The 25,220-nt window shown below is 42.7% G+C and overlaps 1 protein-coding gene across 2 annotated transcripts; it reads right to left on the bottom strand.

Annotated features, from left to right (window-relative positions):
• Window positions 1-83: 83 nt before the first annotated feature.
• On the bottom strand, window positions 84-24,504 carry LOC138349776 (uncharacterized). 2 transcript variants are annotated; one of them, XM_069306014.1, is made up of 6 exons: window positions 24,346-24,504; window positions 14,255-14,499; window positions 10,875-11,045; window positions 7,126-7,272; window positions 2,859-3,089; window positions 84-2,004 (listed from the first exon to the last, which is right to left on the bottom strand). In XM_069306014.1, exons 2-6 carry the CDS (start codon window positions 14,495-14,497, stop codon window positions 1,522-1,524), a joined length of 1,275 nt encoding a protein of 424 aa, XP_069162115.1. In that variant the 5' UTR covers window positions 14,498-14,499; window positions 24,346-24,504; the 3' UTR covers window positions 84-1,521. The 2 variants fall into 2 exon arrangements, with proteins under 2 accessions (XP_069162115.1, XP_069162116.1); XM_069306015.1 differs by lacking the exon at window positions 7,126-7,272.
• Window positions 24,505-25,220: the final 716 nt, after the last annotated feature.

The following is a 25,220-nucleotide window of genomic DNA, read 5'->3' as shown; positions in this document are numbered from 1 at the left end:
AGTTGGCTATACCGAAACATAGAAATTAAGTACGAGAGACAGAAAAAGTATAAACAACAATGTAGGTTAAACAAAATACATACTTAAAAAATAATATATTGTATAAGCCGTTTAAGTAGATCACTTTATTTACTTTTGCACCTTGCAACACAGAATTAAGAAATACCACAACCTACATTAACACACCACAACTGAATAACGCATTGTTGAAAAGGAGAGTTTTTAAATGGGCGAACATATATATAAGTGATAATGGTTCATGAGTAAGTAATTAATTATCAAAAGAAGGCACCAAACCGGGAAGGCTATGTAGCACCATCAAATGAGCGAAATAATCAGAGGGCGCTAAATATCACCAAGGGTGCTAATACGAAAACAGAAATGCATAAGGCGAACGATATCAAAAGCATCCGAATCATCAAGAATTCTAACGAGGGACAAGTGACCGCAAAGTAATGGTTCATGAACATCAACAAATAATCATTTATTAAGAAACATTACATAATTTTGGAAGAAGAACGACCTGGGGCCAGATTTCCGAAGCAGTTACGCAAGCACTTACGAACCTGTACATCCTCTCAATCTTTGGTGGCTTTGTTTACAATTAATAAACAGTTAATGAGCTCCGAGGCATCAAGAGGCTGTTTATAACAATAAGAACAGTTGATTGGGAAGTTTTCATGCGTGTAAACTGTTTAATAAATGTAAACAAAGTTGTCAAAGATTGAGGAAAGATGTACAGGTTCGTAAGTACTTGCGTAACTGCTTTGTGAATCTGGCCCCTGATTTTTGAGGATCTGAGAAACACACAAATGAAACAATGTAGGATGACGGTCATGATATTAAAATGAAAAACACTTCATATGAGGACGTCGAGAGACAGGAAGAACGAGAGATAGCATAGAGATAAATAGTAAAAGAGAAGGATAAGATAGCGAGTTCATGGTAAAGAGAGAGACCGAGACGGAAAGAACGGCAGCTCGCAAGACAGATAGGAAGAGTGAGCAGGAGAGACTGAAAACATATACACAGCTGTTCCAAAAGATGTTATCAGACTGTGCATGTATTACCCCATGTGTGCGCATGTGTGTACATGCGTGGATGTGTTAACTAACACGCTATGATTGCCAGAGCCGAGCTTCACCTTCTATTCCACTTTTGAGATTCCAACTGACTGGTGTAAAGGTTCCTGACCCATCAAATCTACATTTGAAGCCGTGTATATAGCCCTTCTCTACAACTCCACTTCGTAGTTCAGTCAGTTTATTCAATGTGTGGAACACAGGAACTAGGGAAGATATGCTATGTTCAAGTGTGGCTGAGGGAAATATCTAAGAGGTGATGCTGTTTCCCGAGCATAATTATGAAACTGGACCTGGCTCGAACTAATGAAAACCAGTCAAGCCTCGTCCAACGTGTCAGTAAGTGTAGTATAGTTGTGACCTTGTGTGGCTGAAGGTAGTGTGGGGCTGCAGGCCCGGTGTGCCAAGTGTGGCTTCAACACCATCCAGGGGTAGTCGTCTATAATGCAGACAAGGGTATCTGTACCATCCTGGCTACTGCTGCCTGGACCTCGCTGGCAAGATGGGTGTTGTCATGGGTGTCTGTGTTGTGTGTGTTGTGGCTTTCTGTTGTCCGGGGGGTGTCAGCTTCCGGTGTCCGGTGGTTGTTTGCAGGCGATGTCAGACGGGTGTGGGCATTAGATGCCGGACAGGTTTGGGAAACTGGTTCAAGTTGAGCACGTACATCGAATGCCGGGCGGATGTGAGCATCGTATGCCAATCGGGCATGGACTGGCAGGGCTTGGGTGAGCATGGTGACCCCGGCTTGCGTAACACCAGTAGAGCGGAGGTCCAGGAACGCCAAAGTGGAGCAACAGAGACTCCACATCACAGCCTCTTGGTCCTGCTTCTCTCCAACAGTCTTCACTCCCCAGCCAGTCTTGGTGCTCGTATCCTCACCATTACTCTCATCTTCTTCCACCTTCGTATCAGCGTTATTCACCTAAGGGTAAAAAACTGTTTTCTGACTGTTAATTTTAATCTTGGTTTACCTAATTATTACCATCAGAATGATACTTATCCACTAACATCGACAGAGACTCCTATCGCCACCTACATGATTGCCATCTGGGATTAGTGTAAATGAACAAATTCCACAAGGGCCGTGATGAGGGTTCGAACCTACGTCCGAGAGGGTCCTAGACGTGCCTTAATCAACTTTACTGTGACATGGTAAAAGAATTGCAACCGGGAGTTCAACTGACCTCACACGGATCCTGCAGTCTCTCCGAGACACAAACCAGGATTTTACACAATTCCCCCATGCACCCGAGCGCTGTCAATAAGCTGTTCTACCTCTTCGCCCTTACTTTATTACACAGAAATCACAATAGCGTGATGCACCAAATGAACAAATTCACAAGGGCAGTGATGATTGACAGAGCCCAGGTGCATAGGGAAATTGCGTAAAACCCTTGTTTGTGTCTCAGATTGCAGGATCCGTGTGAGGTCAGTTGAACTCCCGGTTGCAATTCTTTTACCATGTCATAGCAAAGTTAATTAAGGCACGTCTAGGATCCTCTCGGACGTAGGTTCGAACCCTCATCACGGCCATTGTGGATTAGTTCATTTAATGCATCACGCTATTGTGATTTCTGTTTGTAATGAGAGCGCTGAATTGGAGATAGTCGGGTATAGGGAAGGAAAGGGAGGGTACAGTAATGGGGAAGCTGAGAGCAGTGGAGTAATAGAGGGAAGTGGGGTTCGTGATTGAGGAGAGGGAGGGGGATTTGGTGGAGGACAGTGGATGGTAGTTGAATGAGGTAGGACAGGATATGGTATGGTGAAGTTGGGTACCTGCATGGAATGGGCTTTGCTTGGCACCATTTTCATCAGCATCTTAGAGGCAAGGCTTCTGAAGGCAAGGATCCAGCATCCGCCTGGGCTGACGTTGAGACAGTTGTTGTAGGACTTTGGGGAGTGTGCGAGGGCGTGGCGTGCAAGGGCGTTATAGTGGGCTTGGTTGACGGTCACCAGGCCCCATACGCCTTCGTCGTCAACGCCCTGGGAACCAAGCACATCCACTACCTGTGAAAACGAGTGTTCAAGTCAGGTGGGGAATGAACGCCCCACCGGACCCCCTATGTTGGTTACTGTGGCAATGCTCGTGCTGCTCTGAGCCAATTGAAACTTAAATAAGAGAGGGATGATATTGCTCAAGCTATTCTCACCCCGACTCTGAGTCAATGTTTCTTCAAAACTTTTTCGGTTTATTCATTGTTATAGCCAATGATCATGTTTCATCTAAATTCACTTCAATGTGCTTACAATTTACTTTTCCTATGAAAAACATTGTCACACACACACACACACAGTGTGTGTGTGTGTGTGTGTGTGAAGGTAGTCACTGAAGGTTTCAGTGACTACCTTCAAGGTAGTCACTGAAGGTTCCATAATAGGAACAATAACAACTGGAGGGCAAAAAATTATAATCGTAGTCATATATAATCCGCCACCAAATGACAGAAGACCCAGACAGGAATATGATAGAAACAATATGGCCACCATTAACATAATACAGAGAGCAGCTTCTGTTGCTAGCAGGAATGGATCTGGACTACTAATCATGAGAGACTTCAACCATGGGAAGATAGATTGGGAGAACAGAGACCCACATGGAGGACCAGAAACATGGAGAGCTAAGCTGCTGGACGTGGCAACAAGAAACTTTCTAAGCCAGCACATCAAGGATCCAACAAGAATGAGAGGAGAGGATGAACCAGCAATGCTTGATCTGATATTTACCCGAAATGAGTGGGATATAAGGGAAGTCAAGATGGAAGCGCCCTTGGGAATGAGTGATCACAGTGTATTGAACTTTGAGTACCTGATAGAGCTAGGAATTATCCCCCCAAAAAAGAACTGGGAAACAAAAGGCTGGCATACCGAATGGGAAATTATGAGGAGATGAGAAGCTTCCTAAAGGAAATACTTTGGGACACAGACCTCAGAGCTAAGTCTGTACAAGATATGATGGACTATGTCACCCAAAAGTGTCAGGAGGCAGTAAGCAGATACATCCCGGCCCAAAAGGAAAAATCCGAAAAGCAAAAGAAGAATCCATGGTATAATAGGGCATGTATGGAAGCAAAGAAACTGAACAAAAGGGCATGGAGGAACTTCCGGAATAACAAAACACCAGAAAGCAGAGAGAGATACCAGAGAACCAGGAATGAGTATGTCAGGGTGAGAAGAGAAGCAGAGAAAAGTTATGAAAATGATATAGCAAACAAAGCCAAGACCGAACCAAAGCTACTCCACAGTCACATCAGAAGGAAAACAACAGTGAAAGAACAGGTAGTGAAACTTAGAACAGGCGAGGACAGGTATACAGAGAATGACAAAGAGGTGTGTGATGAACTCAACAAGAAGTTCCAAGAGGTCTTCACAACATAACAAGGTGAGGTCACTATGCTAGGAGAAAGGGAAGTAAACCAGGCGGCCTTGGAAGAGTTTGAAATTACGAGAGAGGAGGTCAAGAGACACCTGCTGGACCTGGATGTTAGAAAGGCTGTTGGTCCAGACGGGATCTCGCCATGGGTACTGGAAGAGTGTGCAGAGGCACTTTGCTTGCCACTCTCCATAGTGTATAGTAGGTCACTGGAGACGGGAGACCTACCAGAAATATGGAACACGGCGAATGTGGTCCCAATATACAAAAAGGGCGACAGGCAAGAGGCACTGAACTACAGGCCAGTATCCTTGACTTGTATACCATGCAAGGTGATGGAGAAGATCGTGAGAAAAACCTGGTAGCACATCTGGAGAGAAGGGAATTCGTGACAAATCGACAACATGGGTTCAGGGAGGGTAAATCTTGCCTGACTGGCTTAATAGAATTCTATGACCAGGTAACACAGATTAAGCAAGAAAGAGAGGTCTGGGCGGACTGCATTTTCTTGGATTGTCGGAAAGCCTTGGACACAGTACCGCATAAGAGGCTGGTACATAAGCTGGAGAGAGAGGCAGGTGTAGCTGGTAAAGTGCTCCAGTGGATAAGGGAGTACCTAAGCAATAGGAAGCAGAGAGTTATGGTGAGGGGTGAGACCTCCGATTGGCGTGAAGTCACCAGTGGAGTCCCACAGGGCTCTGTACTAGGTCCTATCTTGTTTCTGATATATGTAAATAATCTCCCGGAGGGTATAGATTCATTTCTCTCAATGTTTGCAGACGATGCCAAAATTATGAGAAGGATTAAGACAGAAGAGGATTGTTTGAGGCTTCAAGAAGACCTAGACAAACTGCAGGAATGGTCGAACCAGTGGTTGTTAGAGTTTAACCCAACCAAATGTAATATAATGAAGATAGGTGAAGGGAGCAGGAGGCCAAATACAAGGTATCATCTGGGAGAGAAAAATCTTCAGGAGTCAGAGGAAGAAAAAGACTTGGGAATTGATATCACGCCAGACCTGTCTCCTGCAGCACATATCAAGAGGATAACATCAGCGGCATATGCCAGGCTGGCCAACATACGAACGGCATTCAGAAATTTGTGTAAAGAATCATTCGAAACTTTGTATACCAAATATGTCAGGCCAATCCTGGAGTATGCAGCCCCAGCATGGAGTCCATATCTAGTCAAGGATAAGACTAAACTGGAAAAGGTTCAAAGATTTGCCACCAGACTAGTACCCGAGCTGAGAGGTATGAGCTACGAGGAGACTACGGGAATTAAACCTCACTTCGCTGGAAGACAGAAGAGTTAGGGGGGACATGATCACCACATTCAAGATTCTCAAGGGAATTGATAGGGTAGATAAAGACAGGCTATTTAACACAAGGGGCACTCACACATGGGAACACAGGTGGAAACTGAGCGCCCAAATGAGCCACAGAGATATTAGAAAGAACTTTTTTAGTATCAGAGTGGTTGACAAATGGAATGCATTAGGAAGTCATGTGGTGGAGGCTGACTCCATACACAGTTTCAAGTGCAGATATGATAGAGCCCAATAGGCTCAGGAATCTGTACACCTGTTGATTGACGGTTGAGAGGCGGGACCAAAGAGCCAGAGCTCAACCCCCGCAAGCACAACTAGGTGAGTACAACTAGGTGAGTACACACACAAAAAAAAACAGTGGGGGGGGGGGGGTCTTGATAGCAGAGTGGAGGGCGCTATGGACTCTTAATCCTAGGGTCCGGGTTCAATCCCCGGCGATGGCAGAAACAAATGGGCAGAGTTTCTTTCACCCTGATGCCTCTGGTACCTAGCAGTAGGTAGGTACCTGGGAGTTAGACAGCTTTAACGGGCTGCTTCCTCTGTACTTACCTAGTTGTACTTACCTAGTTGTGCTTGCGGGGGTTGAGCTCTGGCTCTTTGGTCCCACCTCTCAACCATCAATCAACTGATGTAAAGATTCCCGAGCCTACTGGGCTCTATCATATCTACATTTGAAATTGTGTATGGAGTCAGCCTCCACCACATCACTTCCTAGTATATTCCATGTACTAACTACTCTGATACTGAAAACGTTCTTTCTAATGTCTCTGTAGCTCATTTGGGTACTCTGCTTCCACCTGTGTCCCCTTGTGCGTGTACCACCCATGTTAAATAATTCATCCTTGTCTACCCTGTAAATTTCCCTGATAATTTTGTATGTGGTGATCATGTCTCCCCGAGCTTTACCGTCTTCCAGCGACGTGAGCTGCAGTTCACGCAGCCTGTCCTCATAACTCATGCCTCTTAGTTCTGTGACTAGTCTAGGTGGCATATCTCTGAACGGTTTCCAGCTTCGTCTTGTGCTTGACTAGGTACGGGCTCCATGCTGGGCTGCATACTCTCTGATTGGTCTTACATATGTGGTATACAAGGTTCTGAAGGATTCTTTACACACAGAGAGAGAGAGAGAGAGAGAGAGAGAGAGAGAGAGAGAGAGAGAGAGAGAGAGAGAGAGAGAGAGAGAGAGAGAGAGAGAAGAGAGAGAGAAAGTAATATGGGTCGGGAGTCAGCAGATTAGACAGCCATTTGTTAGAAAGGCGAGGTCCAAGATCTAACAGCTTGATCCTGCAGACAGAGTAAATACTCCCCCCCTCCCTTACACACACACACACACACACACACACCTGAAGGTTGGGGCAGTGGGCGCCGAGGGTGGCCAGCAGGAGGTTGTGGCCGCAGTACTGCAGCTTCAGGACACGGAGATGCACCATGGTGGTGAGGGCGTGAGCAGCCAGCCCCAGCTGCCGTTGGCTCAGCGTCCAGGTGGAGTCCTGCGACCACACACACATGTACCAACAGCCCCGTCAACCTTAACAAGAGATGTAATGAGCCACACAGGAATAATTTATTGCAAAAAAATTACGTTAAGTTTGGTTTTCTAAGCTTCAGTGCTAGTTTGGGCTAGTTCCAACCGAACAAGGAGATGGTAGTTGTGGCGATGGTGGTGGGGGTGGGGGAGGGGTGTATCGTCTTACCTTAAGCTGAGCGTTACTTCAGTTTATCTCATGATGCTGAATATTAGATTACCCTGTTACAGATGTCTGCACACGCACGCTGATGTCCCCCCCCCCTTACCCCCCCCCACACACAATCAATGCCACAGAGACATTAGAAAGAATATTTTCAGTGTCAGTAGTTAGTAAATGGAATGCACTAGGCAATGATGTGGTGGAGGCTGACTCCATACACAGTTTCAAATGTAGATATGATAGAGCCCAGTAGGCTCAGGAACCTGTACACCAGTTGATTGACTGTTGAGAGGCGGGACCAAAGAGCCAAAGCTCAACCCCCGCAAGCACAAATAGGTGAGTACACACACACACAACTTGCAATCTATAAAAATGATAGCCGAGTTGACCCTCTAAATTATAGACCCGCGTCATTAACAAGCGTGGTAGGCAAGACAATACAAACAATAGTTAAGCCAAATGGGTAGAACACCTGGAGTTATGACATAATAACGCAGCAGACAGTATGATTTTCGAACATAAGATGCTGAGTAACAAATCTACTTAGTTTTTATGATAGAGCCACATTGATACTACAGGAAAGAGATGGTTAGTTTGACTGTGTCTATCTGAACTTAAAGAAAAGGCTTTTGACAGAATCCCACAAAAGAGGCTGTTCTTGAGACTAGAACATGCTGGAGGAGTGACATACTTCCGACATAGATGAAATTTTTTCTAACTGACTGATTACCGCCCTCATATGTCTGAGACGATATACCTGACTGGAGGAGTGTTACTATTGGAGTACCACATGGTTCAGTTCTTGCACCAGTAATGATCATCGTCTAAATAAACGATCTACCAAAAGGAATACAGAATTATATGAACATGTTTGCGGATGATGCTAAGATACCGGGGAAGATAGGAGACTCAGACGATTGTCATGCCCTTCAAATTGATCTAGATAAATTAAGTCCTTGGAGCGTCAAGTGGCAAATTAGGGGCCTGACAGCTGAGAGGACAGCGCTTCGGATTCGTAGTCCTAAGGTTCCGGGTTCGATTCCCAGTGGAGGCGGAAACAAATGAGCAGAGTTTCTTTCACCCTATGCCCCCTGTTACCTAGCAGTAAATAGGTACCTGGGAGTTAGTCAGCTGTCACGGGCTGCTTCCTGGTGTGTGTGTGTGAGATGGAGAAAAAAAATAGTAGTAGTAGTAGAAACAGTTGATTGATAGTTGAGAGGCAGGCCGAAAGAGCAGAGCTCAACCCCCGCAAGTACAACTAGGTGAATACAACTGAATACAACACACACGAGCAAACGCAAAGTTATGGAAATGGGACTATTAATTTATTAATAACATCTTTATTGAGAAAATTAATTACAATTTGGCCTAATCTGAGGATTTCGATTAAGTCTTATTAAAGTGAGGATAATGCTGGTATTCTCTGTCACACAGGACAGAGGGTCATACATAAGACAATAGGTCTAAACTGTAGGCGGAAGTACATATATATCATATTACAATCAATGTTTTAATGTATGGATATATGAAAACCACTTTCTATTGTGCACTGCCACACAAGGGCAGGGATGGGTTCGTAAGTGATGCAGCTTAGAAGTAATATAAATATAAATTGTTCTTCATTCTTTAAAATGGACAAGCAAGTTTTGGGTAAATTGTTAGGATGTCGTCCAGGACACCTGAGTCAATGAAATAGTTACCCAGTTGGTGGTACAAGAGGCCAGGAGGTCTAAAGTCCTTTACGGTTTCACATTCAACAATATAGTGTTATAGTGAATGCACTAAAGGTTTATCACAGAGTTTACAATCTGAATATTCTGGTGCCTGGTCCGGTTCACATTGCCTGGTCCGGTTACTGTGCTGACCATACAAATACCTATTATTACAAAACTTGTCATAACTTTTAATACTGCAGCTTTCAGGTCTCTGGAGATTTCTTAGTTCTTCTAAATCTGAATTAATTTCTTTAATTTGTATGGTTCTAATAATTGCATTAGATAGTCCAAAGTCATAATCAATGTTTTCTTTCCTGCAAGCCTCATTGGCCAATCGATCTACAAAGTCATGTTTTCCAACTCCAACATGGGATGGGATTCACACAAATTTTATACAAGAGTTATTGTCATTGGCAAAAATTACATTCCATTTAATATTACAAGCTACTTCCGACATACATTGTGATGGGTTATTTAAGGACAGCAGAGTACTTTTAGAGTCACAGAAAATAACGTGATAGGAGACCAAAAGGTCAGTACACAATGAAGGGGAACTGCCTACCTGTAACGACGCGAGAGAGAGACCTGGGCGTGGACGTAACACCTAATCTATCTCCTGAAGCACATATAAATAGGATAACGACAGCAGCGTACTCTACTCTGCCAAAAGTTAGAACATCATTCAGAAACCTAAGTAAGGAGGCATTTAGGGGGCTCTACACTGCCTACCTGAGGCCATTCTTAGAGTATGCCGCCTCATCATGGAGTACCCATCTGAAGAAACATATAAGGAAACAGGAAAAGGTTCAGAGGTTTGCAACGAGACTCGTCCCAGAGTTACAAGGGATGGGGTATAAGGAGCGCCTGAAGGAACTGTGCCTTACGACACTAGAAAAAAAGAAGGGAGAGGGGGGGGGATATGATAGGAACGTATAAAATACTCAGGGGGGATTGACAGTGGGCATAGACGAAATGTTCACGCGGAATAGTAACAGAACGAGGGAACATGGGTGGAAGCTGGAACCTCAGATGAGTCAGAGATGTTAGGAAATTTTCTTTTAGCGTGAGAGTAGTGGAAAAATGGAATGCACTTAAGGAACAGGTTGTGGAAGCAAATACTATTCATAATTTTAAAACTAGGTATGATAGGGAAATAGGACCTGAGTCATTGCTGTAAACAACCGATGCTCGAAAGGCGGGATCCAAGAGTCAATGCTCGATCCTGCAGACACAAATAGGCGAGTACACACAAACACACACTAGGGAACGCAGGTGGAAATTTAGTAACCAAATGAGCCATAGACAATAGAAAGAACGTTTTAGTGTCAATAGTTAACAAATGGATTGCATTAAGCAGTGATGTGGTGGAGGCAGATTCCATACACAATTTCAAGTGCAGATATGATTGAATCCAATAGAGTTAGGAACCTTGACAGTCGAGAGGCGGGACCAAAGAGCCGAAACTCAACCCCCGCAAACACAAGTAGGCGAGTACACACGCGCGCGCGCACAGACACGGATGAGAGGACACACACCTAAACAAGATAACACACACACCTTGATGATAAGAACTCATCTAGACGACAAAACATGGATGAAGTAGCACATACATGATGGTAATGACACATATGAATGAAATAGTCACAAAACACTGAGCACACACACCTAACGAAGCGAACACCCACACACCTGAAAGCTCAGTTCCCTGAGGCCGGCGAGGCGAGGCAGGAGACTAATGAGGTCGTCGCGGTAGAAGGTCCTGACGTGGACGAGACGAAGAGAAGTGGTCGTAGCAGAGAAGAGCAGATCCAGCAGCCTCAGACTCACTGTGTCGTACACCCGCCAGTCACGTAGCACCCGCTACTGCAACACTTTCTGATTACCCTCATGCTTCTGCAACACTTTCTGATTACCCTCATGCTCCTGCAACAGATATAATTGGCTCCTGCAACACACACAAAAGGCTACTGCTCCAGTAACATTCCCTTCCCCTTCCAGTAACACACAGCTAATAGGCTCCTGCTCCTGTAACAGAGAAAATTGGCTCCTGAAACACTGAAATAATAGGCTAATGCTTCTGTAACACAAAGATAATAGATCCCTGCAACACAGACAATATGTTATTGCTTCTGTAACATAAATAATAGACTCCTTCTCCTGCAACACAAAAATAATAGGCTCTTTCACAACACCAGTTACGTTCCTCAACCAAAAATATTTACACGTCGTCAAATATTCATAGCAGGTTTATGCAACATTTTGTGTCCAGAACTGCAATTGTAAAATATATGCAACTTTCTCGTGCAACACAATATTAAAATGAACAGCCTTGCAACTTGGTGCATTTTATATATATATATATATATATATATATATATATATATATATATATATATATATATATATATATATATATATATATATATATATATATTCAAGGACCAGGCTTGAATATATATATATATATATATATATATATATATATATATATATATATATATATATATATATATATATATATACATTGTACAGCTTCTGCAACAATTAAACTGCCATCCGTCAATACAGGTCGACACGATATATACCTTTCGTTGCTGCAATGTCTTGCTGGATATTACTGATTGGTGCAATTCTGACAAAATAGAGAGTTTACAAAGCTAACGTTGTCAATGACATGGTAAACCATTGCTTCATGGTGGCACCTGACGCTGGAGTGCCATCATCACCCACTGCTTCATGGTGACAGCCGAGTCACACTTGCAGACCTTCGCTACGCCGGCAACAGCAGCTGCTCAACCAAGTTACCAAGTACCATAATACTGGCACAGGTGGATTACGGATGACCTCTTACTGTAAAGGTTGTCAAGGAGGTGCAGGGCCAGGCAGTGCATGTTAGGACGCTTGAGTACCACTACAGCAATGTTTATAAGTCTCTACCAGACGACAACAGTAATATCTACAAGACTCTACGTGACCACTCAAGTAATATGGAAGTCTCTACAGGACAAGACAGTAGAGTATTGTTTACATGTCTCTAATGAAAAGTCTCTACAGTAATATTTACACATCTCTACGTAACCGCTACAGTAATGTCTACACGTCTCTACCGGAAAAGACGCTACAGAAGCAGGCCACTGCAGTATTTTGAGACGCGGCAATGCTAGCCAAAAGTTTCCCCATCATCAACATTCTTCACATTCTTATGTTCTCTCTTCTATAACTGAACACTTTTAGCAGTTATTAGCTTCCGATAATTTCTCTTTTCTTAAATGCAAAATACTTTTGTGTTTAATATGAAATCTAAAAGAAAACCCCCGGCATAATTTGTCTTCAACACCCGTGGCGCCACGAACGTGTCCCGCTTCCTTCCTTCGCGCTACAATAACAGGATACTAGAGAAAGGAAAGCTGAAAGAGGATAGAAAGGAGAGGGAAGATAAAAGTGAGGGGTGGTGACAAATATTATTTTATATAATGGCCATGAAGACTCACAGGCTGCTTCTGCACCTGCTCGACATCTGTGGCTGCACCTCTGATTATAAAGTTAGCTCACACCTCGAGTATGCTCCACTATTTGGAAACACCTGTCCATTATCCCATCCCGACTTTTGGACAGGGTAGAGATCCGTGAAGGGTCAGCTCAAGCCTCGACCCGTCTAGGCCGGTCCTCACGTGAACATCAGAAATATGTTATTAACGGATGAAATCTAAACATCAAGGTGGCACCACTGGCCATTTCCCTCAGCTCAATGAACACTCCATCAGCAATTACTCATTCCTCTCCTGACACGCATCAAATGTTTCATAATTTTTTGTTAAATCCAGTCAGACGAGGAAATCAAAGATGCAGACCATAGGAGAGACTCCAACTTCACTCACCACCCGGCATAAAATTTGCTTGCTATTAAATATAGTCAAACTTACAATAAAGCAAATGATAAACCTAGGCTTCGAAAGGAGCTGTTAAGGCAAAAAGAGAAGGACCAGGCTTGAAAAAAGATAGAAGGACCAGGCTTGAAAAAAAGAGAGAAGGACCAGGCTTGAAAAAAGATAGAAGGACCAGGCTTGAAAAGAAGAGAGAAGGACCAGGCTTGAAAAAAAGAGAGAAGGACCAGGCTTGAAAAAAAGAGAGAAGGACCAGGCTTGAAAAAGAGAGAGAAGGACCAGGCTTGAAAAAAAGAGAGAAGGACCAGGCTTGAAAAAAAAGAGAGAAGGACCAGGCTTGAAAAAAAAGAGAGAAGGACCAGGCTTGAAAAAAAAGAGAGAAGGACCAGGCTTGAACAAAAAAAAGAGAAGGACCAGGCTTGAAAAAAGAGAGAGAAGAACCAGGCTTGAAAAAAAGAGAGAAGGACCAGGCTTGAAAAAAAAGAGAGAAGGACCAGGCTTGAAAAAAAGAGAGAAGGACCAGGCTTGAAAAAAGAGAGAAGGACCAGGCTTGAAAAAAGAGAGAGAAGAACCAGGCTTGAAAAAAAGAGAGAAGAACCAGGCTTGAAAAAAGAGAGAAGGACCAGGCTTGAAAAAGAGAGAAGGACCAGGCTTGAAAAAGAGAGAAGGACCAGGCTTGAAAAAGAGAGAAGGACCAGGCTTGAAAAAGAGAGAAGGACCAGGCTTGAAAAAAGAGAAGGACCAGGCTTGAAAAAAAGAGAAGGACCAGGCTTGAAAAAAAGAGAAGGACCAGGCTTGAAAAAGAGAGAAGGACCAGACTTGAAAAAAAGAGAAGGACCAGGCTTAAATAAAAGTCTGATGAACAGCTTTTATTATATTTTCCTGCTGCTGATTAACCACCAAAATTTTAATTTAAAACTGGGTAGAAGAAAGAAAAAATAAAAAGTAAAAGAAATAGAAAGAAAAAGAAAGTAAAAAAGAGAAAATGAAAATAATTAAGTAAGAGGATGGGAACGCTATGAAGAGTTGAGGACACGCAAGATTGAACATAATGAAGAGAGAACAAGCGAATATTTCAGAAACGGGAAATAGAAGACAAAGCGGAAATGAAAAATAAGAGTCGAGATAAATATGGAAGCAAAGAGAAAACTTAAGAGTAAAACAAGTGTAGAGGCGAACACACACCTGCATACGCTGGCGGACGATGTGAGGGAGGTGGGCGTGAACTATGTGCGTGATGTGCGCCTTGTTCCCCTGCCAAGACCTCTTCTTTGTGGCCCCCGTCATGAGCGTCAACACCGCTGACTCCGCCAAGGCCTCCAGGTGCGGCGCCTGCGCCCTCCTGTCCTCACCACCAAGATTTACCTCGCCATTATTACCATTGTTTCCGTTAATAGCGTTAATTCTGTTGTAACCATTGTGCACCATCTCTGTTGGGAGGAAAACCACGCACCTAAATTAAAGATGACTTTCAAAGACTCAAATATTGTTACTAATTTATTCCAACGCAAATTGTGACTGAATGTTCATTTGAATAATTAAAGATTAGAGAACATTAAAGAATATTGTGTAAGTGAACACTTTGATTAAATTCAAGAATATCAGATTAAATAACTTTCATGAAGGCGAGGGAAGTCTATTAGAAGCTTGGGTAGATCAGGAGAGTATGAGCAAAAGATGAACATTCATAATCCCAATAAGAACAATGTACTTTTCTGCGATGAGACAGAATAATTACATTATATATTTTCAGACTTAAAAGCAATATATTTATTCTCGTATTAACAGTAAAAAGCTTAAATCTGTTACCAACAGTAAAAATTAATCTGTTAGCAACAGGAAAAGACAATGTATTAACAACAGGTAAATGCTACATCTACTAACGATATCACAAAGGTTACATCTATTAACAGTAGTTAAAGGCTAAATGTATTAATAAGAACAAAATGTTAAATCTAATAAGCTAAAAAATCTCACTGAACTTCGTTTCGTCTGTCCCGACTTTCAAGTTTGGAAGTTCAATTGAACTTAAATTATCTGCTTTGTGATCATTCAAAGCGTACCTTTACGACATACGGTTCTATAACTCCAAAGTTTGAGCTGTATGGTTAGGTAACAGTAGTTAGCTGACTGATATGTTCATCTCATTTCCTCAGCCCATCCTCTAAGACAGGGACAGCCTTTTTAAATGTGCGCGCCAAAATCTCCAAATCTTTGATGCAAAATTTTCTCGCATACCAAACGAAATTTTGGGGAGCGTGTTATTATTTTCTGCCTTAAGTATTGGGAGAACTTTTCAAATAATCAAATATCACACTAGTGCGGTACAATCAAAGTATATTCCACGAGTGAATATTTTAAGTCGTGTAAGATTGCATGAATGTAAAATTTACTACCGAAATTAATAATGGTCGTTCTTCCCTGTTGATAGAACGGTTATTTTTTTATTAGCCTTTAAATGCAATTCTCGCTGGCATATACAGCCACACGATTGAAGGTAAAAAATGCTAATATCAGCAAAAGACTAAACAATAATTCTGAATCTTTTTTCTTATATATATCAGATTAATCAGCCATAAGTTTTTTCAAGTTTTCCAAATATATTCCAGCACCCACACTCAGTCGTTTTACTTGGCTAAAGCACAATAAAATAAAGAAAACTATTATATTCCGGGATTAATTCTTAATCCCTTATGAGTAATACATAAAAATTAAGCAGCTCAGACAATCTTATCGTAATTACCCTGAAATATGGGGAAAACCTAGAAATTTTATTCAGTTTAGTTATTCATTTATTTATTTATTAAATAAGTTAAATTTAATTTGATATTAAATTATTTCTTTAGAGAGCGTACTGTATATTTTCAATTTCATCCCACTAGTAGCCTCCTTTACAAACTTGGATTGTTAAAGATCAAATTTGAATATTTCTATATGTTCTACCAAATCAAAATTAATTGACTGATAAATTTGTTACTACTGGCTATTCTACGATTTCAAGAATGGTTAATATTATGGATACGGACAAGCTTAGCTGTCTTTGTAGAATGCAGCCTGGTTAACAAGCAATAGACACATCTGAATCATGTAAACTGTCTCCTCGTTGACCATGTGGTTATGGTGTCGTCGCGTGTAACGTGATAAACTAGTCAAGTTGCTACTAATATGTCATGCCGTCACAATTTCACGTGCCGGAATATGTAGTACTACGCTGCGTGCGCCTCACGGGAAGTCAACCTTGATGGCGTTGTCTCTGTACAATGGCTTCTCCGCCTCCCTTCCTGCTCCGGACGCGTCCAGAACGGTTCGGTTTTTATTTCGAGAGGAGTTAGTTTATTTAATATATTTGTTTATAGATGATTCTGTTGATCACAGGAAAGTGATTTTTAATATTCATCGTATTCCACAGACTGCTGTTTTAAAGATTATTTATTAATATTATTCTTGGGTGAATTTAATATTGGTGACGTGGCAATGTAACATTTTCTAGTAGACCCGCCATAAAAATTTTTTTAGTAGGGTTAACCAAGGTATTTGATAATTATATTTTAGTATTTATTTAACATAAAACAGCAACTCCTTTCTTACATATTATGTTAAGGGTTAATAAATGATGTCAAATTTCTACACTGAATACACCTCCCAGGTTTTATGAAATTCGTTTCGTGGATAAGCAAATCAAGTTACTACAATTATGCACCTTCCTACAGTAATGGTGCAGAAGTCAGTCGACGTGTGGCCGCCTGGCGAGTGGCCCAGCAAAACGGGACAAAACTTGTGAATCAGTGTATCGCAGAGACACATGGCTGAGAAGTCAGCCCGTTCTCACGAGGGTTTCTAACGTCAAAAAACTATTGTACTAAAGTGTCTTATTCTAACTTGCCAGAGGAACCGCGAACAGAAAACGGAATATTACGTCAATTTCGTGAGCAGCTATCATTTTCTTGTATGACAGTTTTTGGCTTTATGTAAAGTATACGTTAAATGCGATGTGCTATTAGAAGGACGAGTTGGTGAACATGCCATGTTTGTTTCATTCTTAATACTTAAACAGTTATCAGTGTTTGTTTCTTTATTGCATTTTATTTGGTATCGCTCAACTTAATAAAATTGCATTTTATATACAATTCAGCGAAGTTGAATATATATTTAATTATTTTTTTATGGTGAGCTTTGGGCTTCGCGTGCCGGAAAAATGTCGTTTGCGTGCCAAGAGCCCACCCCACCCCTGCTCTAGACCAAGCTGAAAGTCATATTGATATATGACGAAGTTAAAGTCAGCATTTGACTTGTATAGCAGCTAACCTACTGAAAATTGTATAATAAATTTTATTTCGGAAATAGATTAATACTATATTGTGTTGGTTTAGGTTAGGTTTGGTATAGTGAAGTAGATTTAGAGAGAGCAATAGTGATTGAAAGTGAATAAGTACATTGCGAGTTTAGAACGTCGTTAAGTATACTATATCAAATGCTGACTTATGCAGATTTTAATAATTCACAATTTGACTTAACTGTGAACCCGACGCCGTGTTTTGACGATAGGACTGTGTTTACCCTACGGCTGCTCAGCCCGTTTTCTTGATTTGCTAATGTAAAAACTAAAATTTTACTTTACCAGAAACGTACGAATTCAAGCAACCCATCTAAACCATCGACTCCGATGCATAGAAAACGGATATTTTTATAAACCGTTATTTCATGTTAATTGGTTGCATTTGTGACGTTGAATAAGATGACGTAAAATTAAGCGACCGATTAATTGAGCGGACTGGCTGGTCTGCTTGCTGCCAGAGCTGACGAGTTCAGGTGTTGGAGGCCGACCCCAGACACACCGACTGTGGAGGTCGACTTCCTCAGCATCACTCACCAGACCACCCCCGTCCTCAGCATCACTCACCAGACCACCCCCGTCCTCAGCATCACTCACCAGACCACCACCGTCCTCAGCATCACTCACCAGACCACCACCGTCCTCAGCATCACTCACCAGACCACCACCGTCCTCAGCATCACTCACCAGACCACCACCTTCCTCAGCATCACTAACCAGACCACCACCGTCCTCAGCATCACTCACCAGACCACCACCGTCCTCAGCATCACTCACCAGACCACCCCCGTCCTCAGCATCACTCACCAGACCACCACCGTCCTCAGCATCACTCACCAGACCACCACCGTCCTCAGCATCACTCACCAGACCACCACCGTCCTCAGCATCACTCACCGGACCACCCCCGTCCTCAGCATCACTCACCAGACCACCACCTTCCTCAGCATCACTCACCAGACCACCACCGTCCTCAGCATCACTCACCAGACCACCACCGTCCTCAGCATCACTCCCCAGACCACCACCTTCCTCAGCATCATTCACCAGACGATAACTTACCTCAGCATCACTCCCCAGACGATAACTTACCTCAGCATCACCTCCACAATACCAGTTAATGCTTCCTTGTGCACTACAAGTAAGAAAGGCCATTTATTCATTCCCAAGAAGAGAAAAGAATTGATCAATATATAGACTGTCTGCAGTGGCGCCTAACATCCTAGTTGACCAAACCATTAACTAGGAGGCCTGGTTAGAGACCGGTTGGCTGTAAGGACATTGATCTCCGGAACCAGCATTAGGCAGACGCAAGTAGGTAGATGACTGGGTAAGTGACTGCGTGTGGAGGGACTCACTGGGCCTTCCGAGTAACAGAGCCAGACAATGACGAACTTCCTCCAACACCTCCGTCCTGTGTCAGCCAGTCCTGTGGCAGCTCGTTCTTGGCAGGTTAACTCTTTGTATTGTGTACGATGTGGCAAATCAAGAGAATAGGCTGAACACACACACATTTCCCATAGGAATGAGTGATCACATTGTATTGATTTTTGAGTACCTGGTAGAGCAAGGAGTAATCTCCCTCCAAAAAGAACTAGAAAGCAAGTGGCTGACGTGCCAAAGGGAAATTATGAGATGAGAACATTCCTAAAGGATATACCATGGGACACAGAATTCAGAATGAAGTCCGTACATGACATGATGAACTATGTCACCCAGAAGTGTCAGGAAGCAGTAAACAGGTTTATTCCGGCCCAAAAGTAAATAATTGAGAAGCAAAAGAAGAATCCATGATTTAATAATAGGACATGTATGGAAGCATAGGAAGTGATCAAAAGGGGGTAGAAGAACTTCCGAAATTACAGAACATCAGAAAGCAGTGATATACCAGAGAGCCAGGAATGAGTATGTCAGTGTGAGAAGAGAAGCAGAGAAAAAGTATGAAAATGATATAGCAAATAAAGCCAAGACCGAAACAAAGCTGCTCCACAGTCATATCAGGAGAAAAACAACAGTGAAAAAACAGGTGATGAAACTTAGAACGGGTGAGGACAGATACACAGAGAATGACAGGTGTGTGTGAAGAACTCAAGAGATTCCACGAGGTATTCACAATAGAATGAAGTAAAGTCCTTGCGCTAGGAGAGGTGGCAGTAAACCAGGCGGCCTTAGAAGGGTTCGAAATTACCATACATGTGGTTAAGAGGAATTTGTTGGATCTAGACGTGAGAAAGGCTGTTGGTCCGGACGGAATCTCGCCATGGTTACAGAAAGAGTGTGCAGAAGTACTTTGCTTGCCACTCCCCATAGAGTATGGTAGGCCACTGGAGACCTACCAGAAATATGGAAGACAACAAATGTAGTCCCAATATACATAAAGGATGACAGGCAAGAGCCACTGAACTTTAGGTAAACTAAACTCAAAGAGTTGTTGGGTTGGATTTACTTAGAGTATAGCAATGACGTAGAGCGGTGGAAATATGGTGAGGTGTGGGATCCTACTCCTGCCCCCGAGCCCTCCTCCAGTCATGACAGTAGTTACAACACCAATTTGTTCAAACGTACAAGAATGGACCTTTGAACCCAAAAGTACACGTTTTAAATTACTGAATTAGCCCAAATGGCTTACTTAAAAACGTAAAAGTAGCCGAGGAATTTAACCTGACTTCACCAAGCAATCATCGACCTAAGATACGCTATCTTAGGCGTAATATTGTACATGTATATGCTACACTAGGCTTAGGAATGTTTAAGTTTGGTTTTGGGCTTTTTATTCGTGCCCTCGACAAGACTAATACTACAAAACATGAACATTGTTGGCTGTATTATGTTGTGGGTTGGGTGGTGTCGTTGATCCTTCTTTATGGACAACCCAACCCAAAACTCGGTAGAGTGCTTATACTTTACCAGGAGATCACCCTGGGCACTTCTGGCTCTTTGAGAAGGGCTCAACGTCACACGTTTAGGGGATGCGGCTCCAATACTTAGCCTCGTTGTCACATGCACACACCCACTCGAGCCGCTGTGACTCCCCACTCTCTCCTCATGTGATATGATCTCCTCAATCCCCTTTGACTTATTAGTTTTCCATTCTACCCTGTCCACAGCTGTGGTTCTTGGTTCTTTCTCTCTCTCTCCTTTCCTACTTCCTGGGAAGCTTCACTAGGACAAGGGCAAACACCAGCAAATTTGAATACATTTACTGGACAAAGCACATATACAATACATACACACATATAATAATAATAATGAATCCTACACTCTATACTATTTCAGTCAGGTTGCACTCCAACACCATCAGAACTCTATCATCTGCTTATCCAGTGGTATCCAATCTCCTGATTCACCACCTAATACTACCAACCTCCAAGTAGGTCAAGTCTTATAACACAATGTTGCACTATCAGCAAGAGAATACATATATATACACATACAAGGAAAACCAGTGTATGGCTGCAATAACATAAATATTAGTATAAATGTTCCTTGATATACAACAATGATCAATCGATCACCCTATTAGTCCTAGAACACATATGTATATCTCTGCAGGTAATCCAGCCTACGACTGTATCCCTATACTTCAGTATAAATACTCCTTGGCACAAACATGTCAAACTGTCACTCACCTTTCACTGCGTCTTGCACGCTAATGACAACAAAACACTCTACCAACTCCCTACAAGTAATCAACTAGAACTTCCCTTCCACCTCTGGAAGTTCACTACCCTGATATCTTCAGGTTCTTCCGGGTTTATCTACCAGGATCCTCCGCAGCTCCTCCAGGCTGCTACTCCATGAAGTCTTCCTTGAGCAACTATGGTGCTTCACCACTTCTACTAGGGTCCTCCACAGCTCTCCTGGCTGCTACACCATGAAGTTTCCTCGAACAGAACTGGAGTTTCGCCACTGGTATTACAGAAGGACGTGACACTCCTCTTCACTGCTTTTCCTCACAGCTCGAGGACCTACTCTTCACTGTGGGGCTACTCTTCCTCAGAGTACACTACTCCTTCAACAGCCTTTGAGTCTCTTCAACTACTCCTTCTCTGCTGGCTTCGAAGTTCTCAGCAACTTCTTCCAAAGACAAACCTGCAACCCATTGACACGCCAATAAAAATGTTTCCCTCTTAAACAGATAAACAAAATAATCCACACAATATGTTTGCACCTAACATATCTCTGATCTCGTCATACTGTGAGAGTGGACTCCCCCGTTTGGGCTGGTCCATGCGGCCCTCGAGGCAGCTACCCCACCAGGAGCTGGGGTCCCTCAGTCATCTGCCAGCGCTCAGAGGAGATGGACGTCGCTCCGTCCTCCAGGACGTTCCTCCCTCTTCACTGTCTTATTTGAGGCCTTTTGCCTTACCAAAACATGTCTAACTTATCAATGAACATTCGCTACTGTCGCTGGGCACACGACCAACTACAAGTAATCACTATAAACTGGCTTAAAATCGTGCTTACCACAGATTGTCTAGTCGAGGGCGCTCTCCCTCTGACAGAGTCTGATCAGGGCGCTCCCACGGCCCACGATAATGTCTCTGGGCGGCTTAACAAACTCTCCTTGCCATCCAGGACTTGAGACCTCACGTTCCCAGCTCGATTCCACAGCTGGAACGTCTGCACACTTCCTTTCTCTTGAAGGTATATCACTAGGGGTTCCTCCCTGACAGGAGCTCACACGGAGTGCAGCTTCCCCTCACGATGTCTGGTACTAAAGTGGGGTCAGAGCCCTCCCGAAGCGAGCCTCACACCTCCAGCAAATTATCCACATCTCATAACCAGTCATTTATCTATTTTCTTTTTCCCTGCCCATATTTTTAAACTCTCTGTAAAATTTACCCAATTATTTTTACATATGAATCTTCATGTCTGTATATCTCCGACTTCCTAGTCAGGTCAGGCTTGATAGAATAATTCTCAAAGGGGAGACTCGTTTTTCGGTTGCCTGGGATCATAACAGCTGCAACAGTATTTTTGTATGTTGGACCAAATAGCTGCTATTAGTATTATAATGTTAGAAGGATGGTTACTGGCTCCATTACCTACCAACCAACCAACCTCCCTCCCTACAAGGATGATGAATATTCAGTACGGTATTCGAGTCATTCCACACAAGGCGTGCCCAGGTGTTCCTTCATTAAAGACATCTTTTAGAGAATTAATAACACACAAAATCGTGTATTTTGTGAAGACAAGAAGAGTGCGTGTCCAGTTCATAACGAGCTGGGCGTCTCACATCCTGGCCTCTCCAATACCATCTAGTATTTTGACGAATAAAACCCATAAAGCCAAAAAACCGAGTTACTAAAAATCATAGCGACTTGCAAAATTGACGTGATAACCCGTTTTCTATTCGTGAGTCCTCGGTTAGGTTAGATTCGGAGGAATTAACGTTGTGAATGGTGGAGAGGGCGGGCCGCCGACCGTGTATACCTGGCTCCTCACCCCGGCCCCTCCTACTCACCCGTCAGATTCCAATAATGCTTATTGTGGGGGACAGTAAGCCTGTAAATATAGGCCTATTGCCGTCCTTGTAGCTCGAGTTACAGCCCCGCTTCTGTGTCAGGTAAGTCCACTACAGGGTTCATCATAGCCCGTGCTACTTGGAACTTTATTCCTTTAAGCCGAGTGTAGAAAACAACAACAACGTCCCTCGAGACCAACTACTGACCTTTACCCATGATGCAACCTACCTACAACTACCCACAACAGTTGCTAAACTACCAGGTAGCTATTCACTTCTTGACGAACCGAGGCATCAGGTGAAATGAAACGTGCCCAATCATTTCTGCCTTACCCGATGAATGAACCCGGCTCCCTCGGTTGAGTGCATGGAGGACAGACTATTAAGCTTCATGAATCATGCACATCAACAGCTTGGTAGTTTGGCTGGAAGGGAACAACCCTAAAGTTGTTCACTAAACCCTTTGTTTCTCACTCTGTTCTCCCGATTGACACTTTGGAAAAAATAAACTTTTAATTTGTCCAGTGTCAACCAGTTTTTTCAAAGTACAAAGGGTATTAAATGCATCAACATGGGCAGCTTATGTTCTCGTGGCTGCTTATGTTCCTAAGTCATTTTATCCTGTCTCTGTGTTGGCTCGGGGTCTTGAAGTGGGTAGAATGTAATTGTGTTAACTGGTTGCCTATTGCTGGCCCTTATTTTTTGATGTGAAGCGCCTCGCTGATGTCCATTCTTCTGTTGCCGTTATACCTGTCGATTATTTCACTGAAATAATCGACATAACAGAATACTGGACATCAGCAAGGAGCTACAGCTCAAAAAATCAAGTCCAGCAATCAGTAAACACTTAACAATTATATTCTACCTACTTCAGACCTTGTGTGTATATATTGCACACAAGTTTCCCTAAATATTCAAACCCGACGGAATAACAGATCAAGGAAATCATATTTCTGTGCGAGACAAACAAACAAGACCAAATTAAACAGTACTCATTAAACACAAACAAGAGCATATCGTTGATACATGCACTCAACATGGTTCATATGTGGTCTACCTCCACAGCAGCCCATTTTCTCGATTTGCCTCCTCCAAAAATACACCACCTAACTAGAAACGTACAAACCCAAGCAACCTAACCTATCAAATCCGATGCATAAAAAAAGTAATTTGTAGGCCGTTACTTGTCACAGTAGGTTACGCTACATAACATATAGGTTGCGTTTTTTACGTTGAGAGGACGAGTTGGCGCGTGTGCGCACGCAAATACATGGAAAACGTTGGTTTAAATTCCTAAACATCCCGTACATACACACAAATAATAGTCCTAACGGTAAAACACCTTCTCACGTCACTATTATACACAGACGTTTATGTTCAAATGTTAGTATTCAATACACATCAAAACAAACCATTAAACATTGGACATCAAGTAAACATCACATTTCACGTGACATCGTTAAAAAGCAATACCTTTGAGATGATCTAATGTGTGATTCTGTTACAGAAACTCTCCTGTCCTTAAGCGAAAAGAATTTCACTGATAAATGAAGGAGCAGAGCGGTCCAACACCCTCACTCCTCAGCTGCACTAGACAAACTGTTCTCCTGGTGGCTGACTCGTTTGTAATTTGCTCCAGCTGTTGCCAGAGATTACGAATATAGTTGCCAGTTGTCCGCCAGAATTATCCTGACTTGCGACTTATAATACTTTGGTGTTTATGGACTACGTGCATTATAATGTAATGTTTCGTATTTTCTGTGTATTACACCTTTAAATTACATAGATTTGTGATATAGGAGATAATTGATTCTGTAGCCACATACAAACTATTTTTTTGCTGAAAGGAAACAAGCGCTGAGAGAATTTAATGATATCTAGTCAAATGTGACGTCAACCAGTCATGTTTTTTTTCAGGGATATTCCTGCGCGGGCCCTAAGCCTCTGGCTGGCCCACTAAGTGTTGCTTGTTTCTGTTTTACTTGGGCGGAGTATGAGTATTTATGACTCGTATGGTCGCTTCAGTAAGATTTTGCCATATGTGTTTAACAACTTCTGTTCTGATGAATCTAAGTTGAAATCATAATGGGTATGTAACTGTGCACTGTGTTAGATAATGTTCCAGTGGTCTGTCGGGCATTTCTCCACAGTGCTGACATTTCCTCTCATCTTCCGGAACCTGTAAGCCTGTTTCCCATGCACATGGGTATCCAAGCCTGATGCGATGTAAGTACTTCTGTTTCTCTACTGCTCCCTTTCAACAAACTAAGTGGTTCGCAGTTGGTTGAATTATCATGAAGATCTGACAGTCACATGGTTAATATTGTGTGTGTGTGTTTACTATTTGT

This window comes from Procambarus clarkii, chromosome 56 (assembly GCF_040958095.1).
Source record: "Procambarus clarkii isolate CNS0578487 chromosome 56, FALCON_Pclarkii_2.0, whole genome shotgun sequence".
NCBI classification, from domain to species: Eukaryota; Metazoa; Arthropoda; class Malacostraca; order Decapoda; family Cambaridae; genus Procambarus; species Procambarus clarkii.
This window is presented reverse-complemented; position numbering and strand designations above follow the sequence as displayed.

What these genes read in the sequence shown, in the direction of transcription:
- LOC138349776 (XM_069306014.1), bottom strand. Translation starts at nt 14,497, where the DNA reads ATGGTGCACAATGGTTACAACAGAATTAACGCTATTAACGGAAACAAT. An exon ending in CCCACTGCCCCAACCTTCAG is followed by an intron (nt 3,090 to 7,125) that starts GTGTGTGTGTGT and finishes TCGTTTTCACAG; the next exon opens with GTAGTGGATGTGCTTGGTTC. An exon ending in GCAAAGCCCATTCCATGCAG is followed by an intron (nt 2,005 to 2,858) that starts GTACCCAACTTC and finishes TTTTACCCTTAG; the next exon opens with GTGAATAACGCTGATACGAA.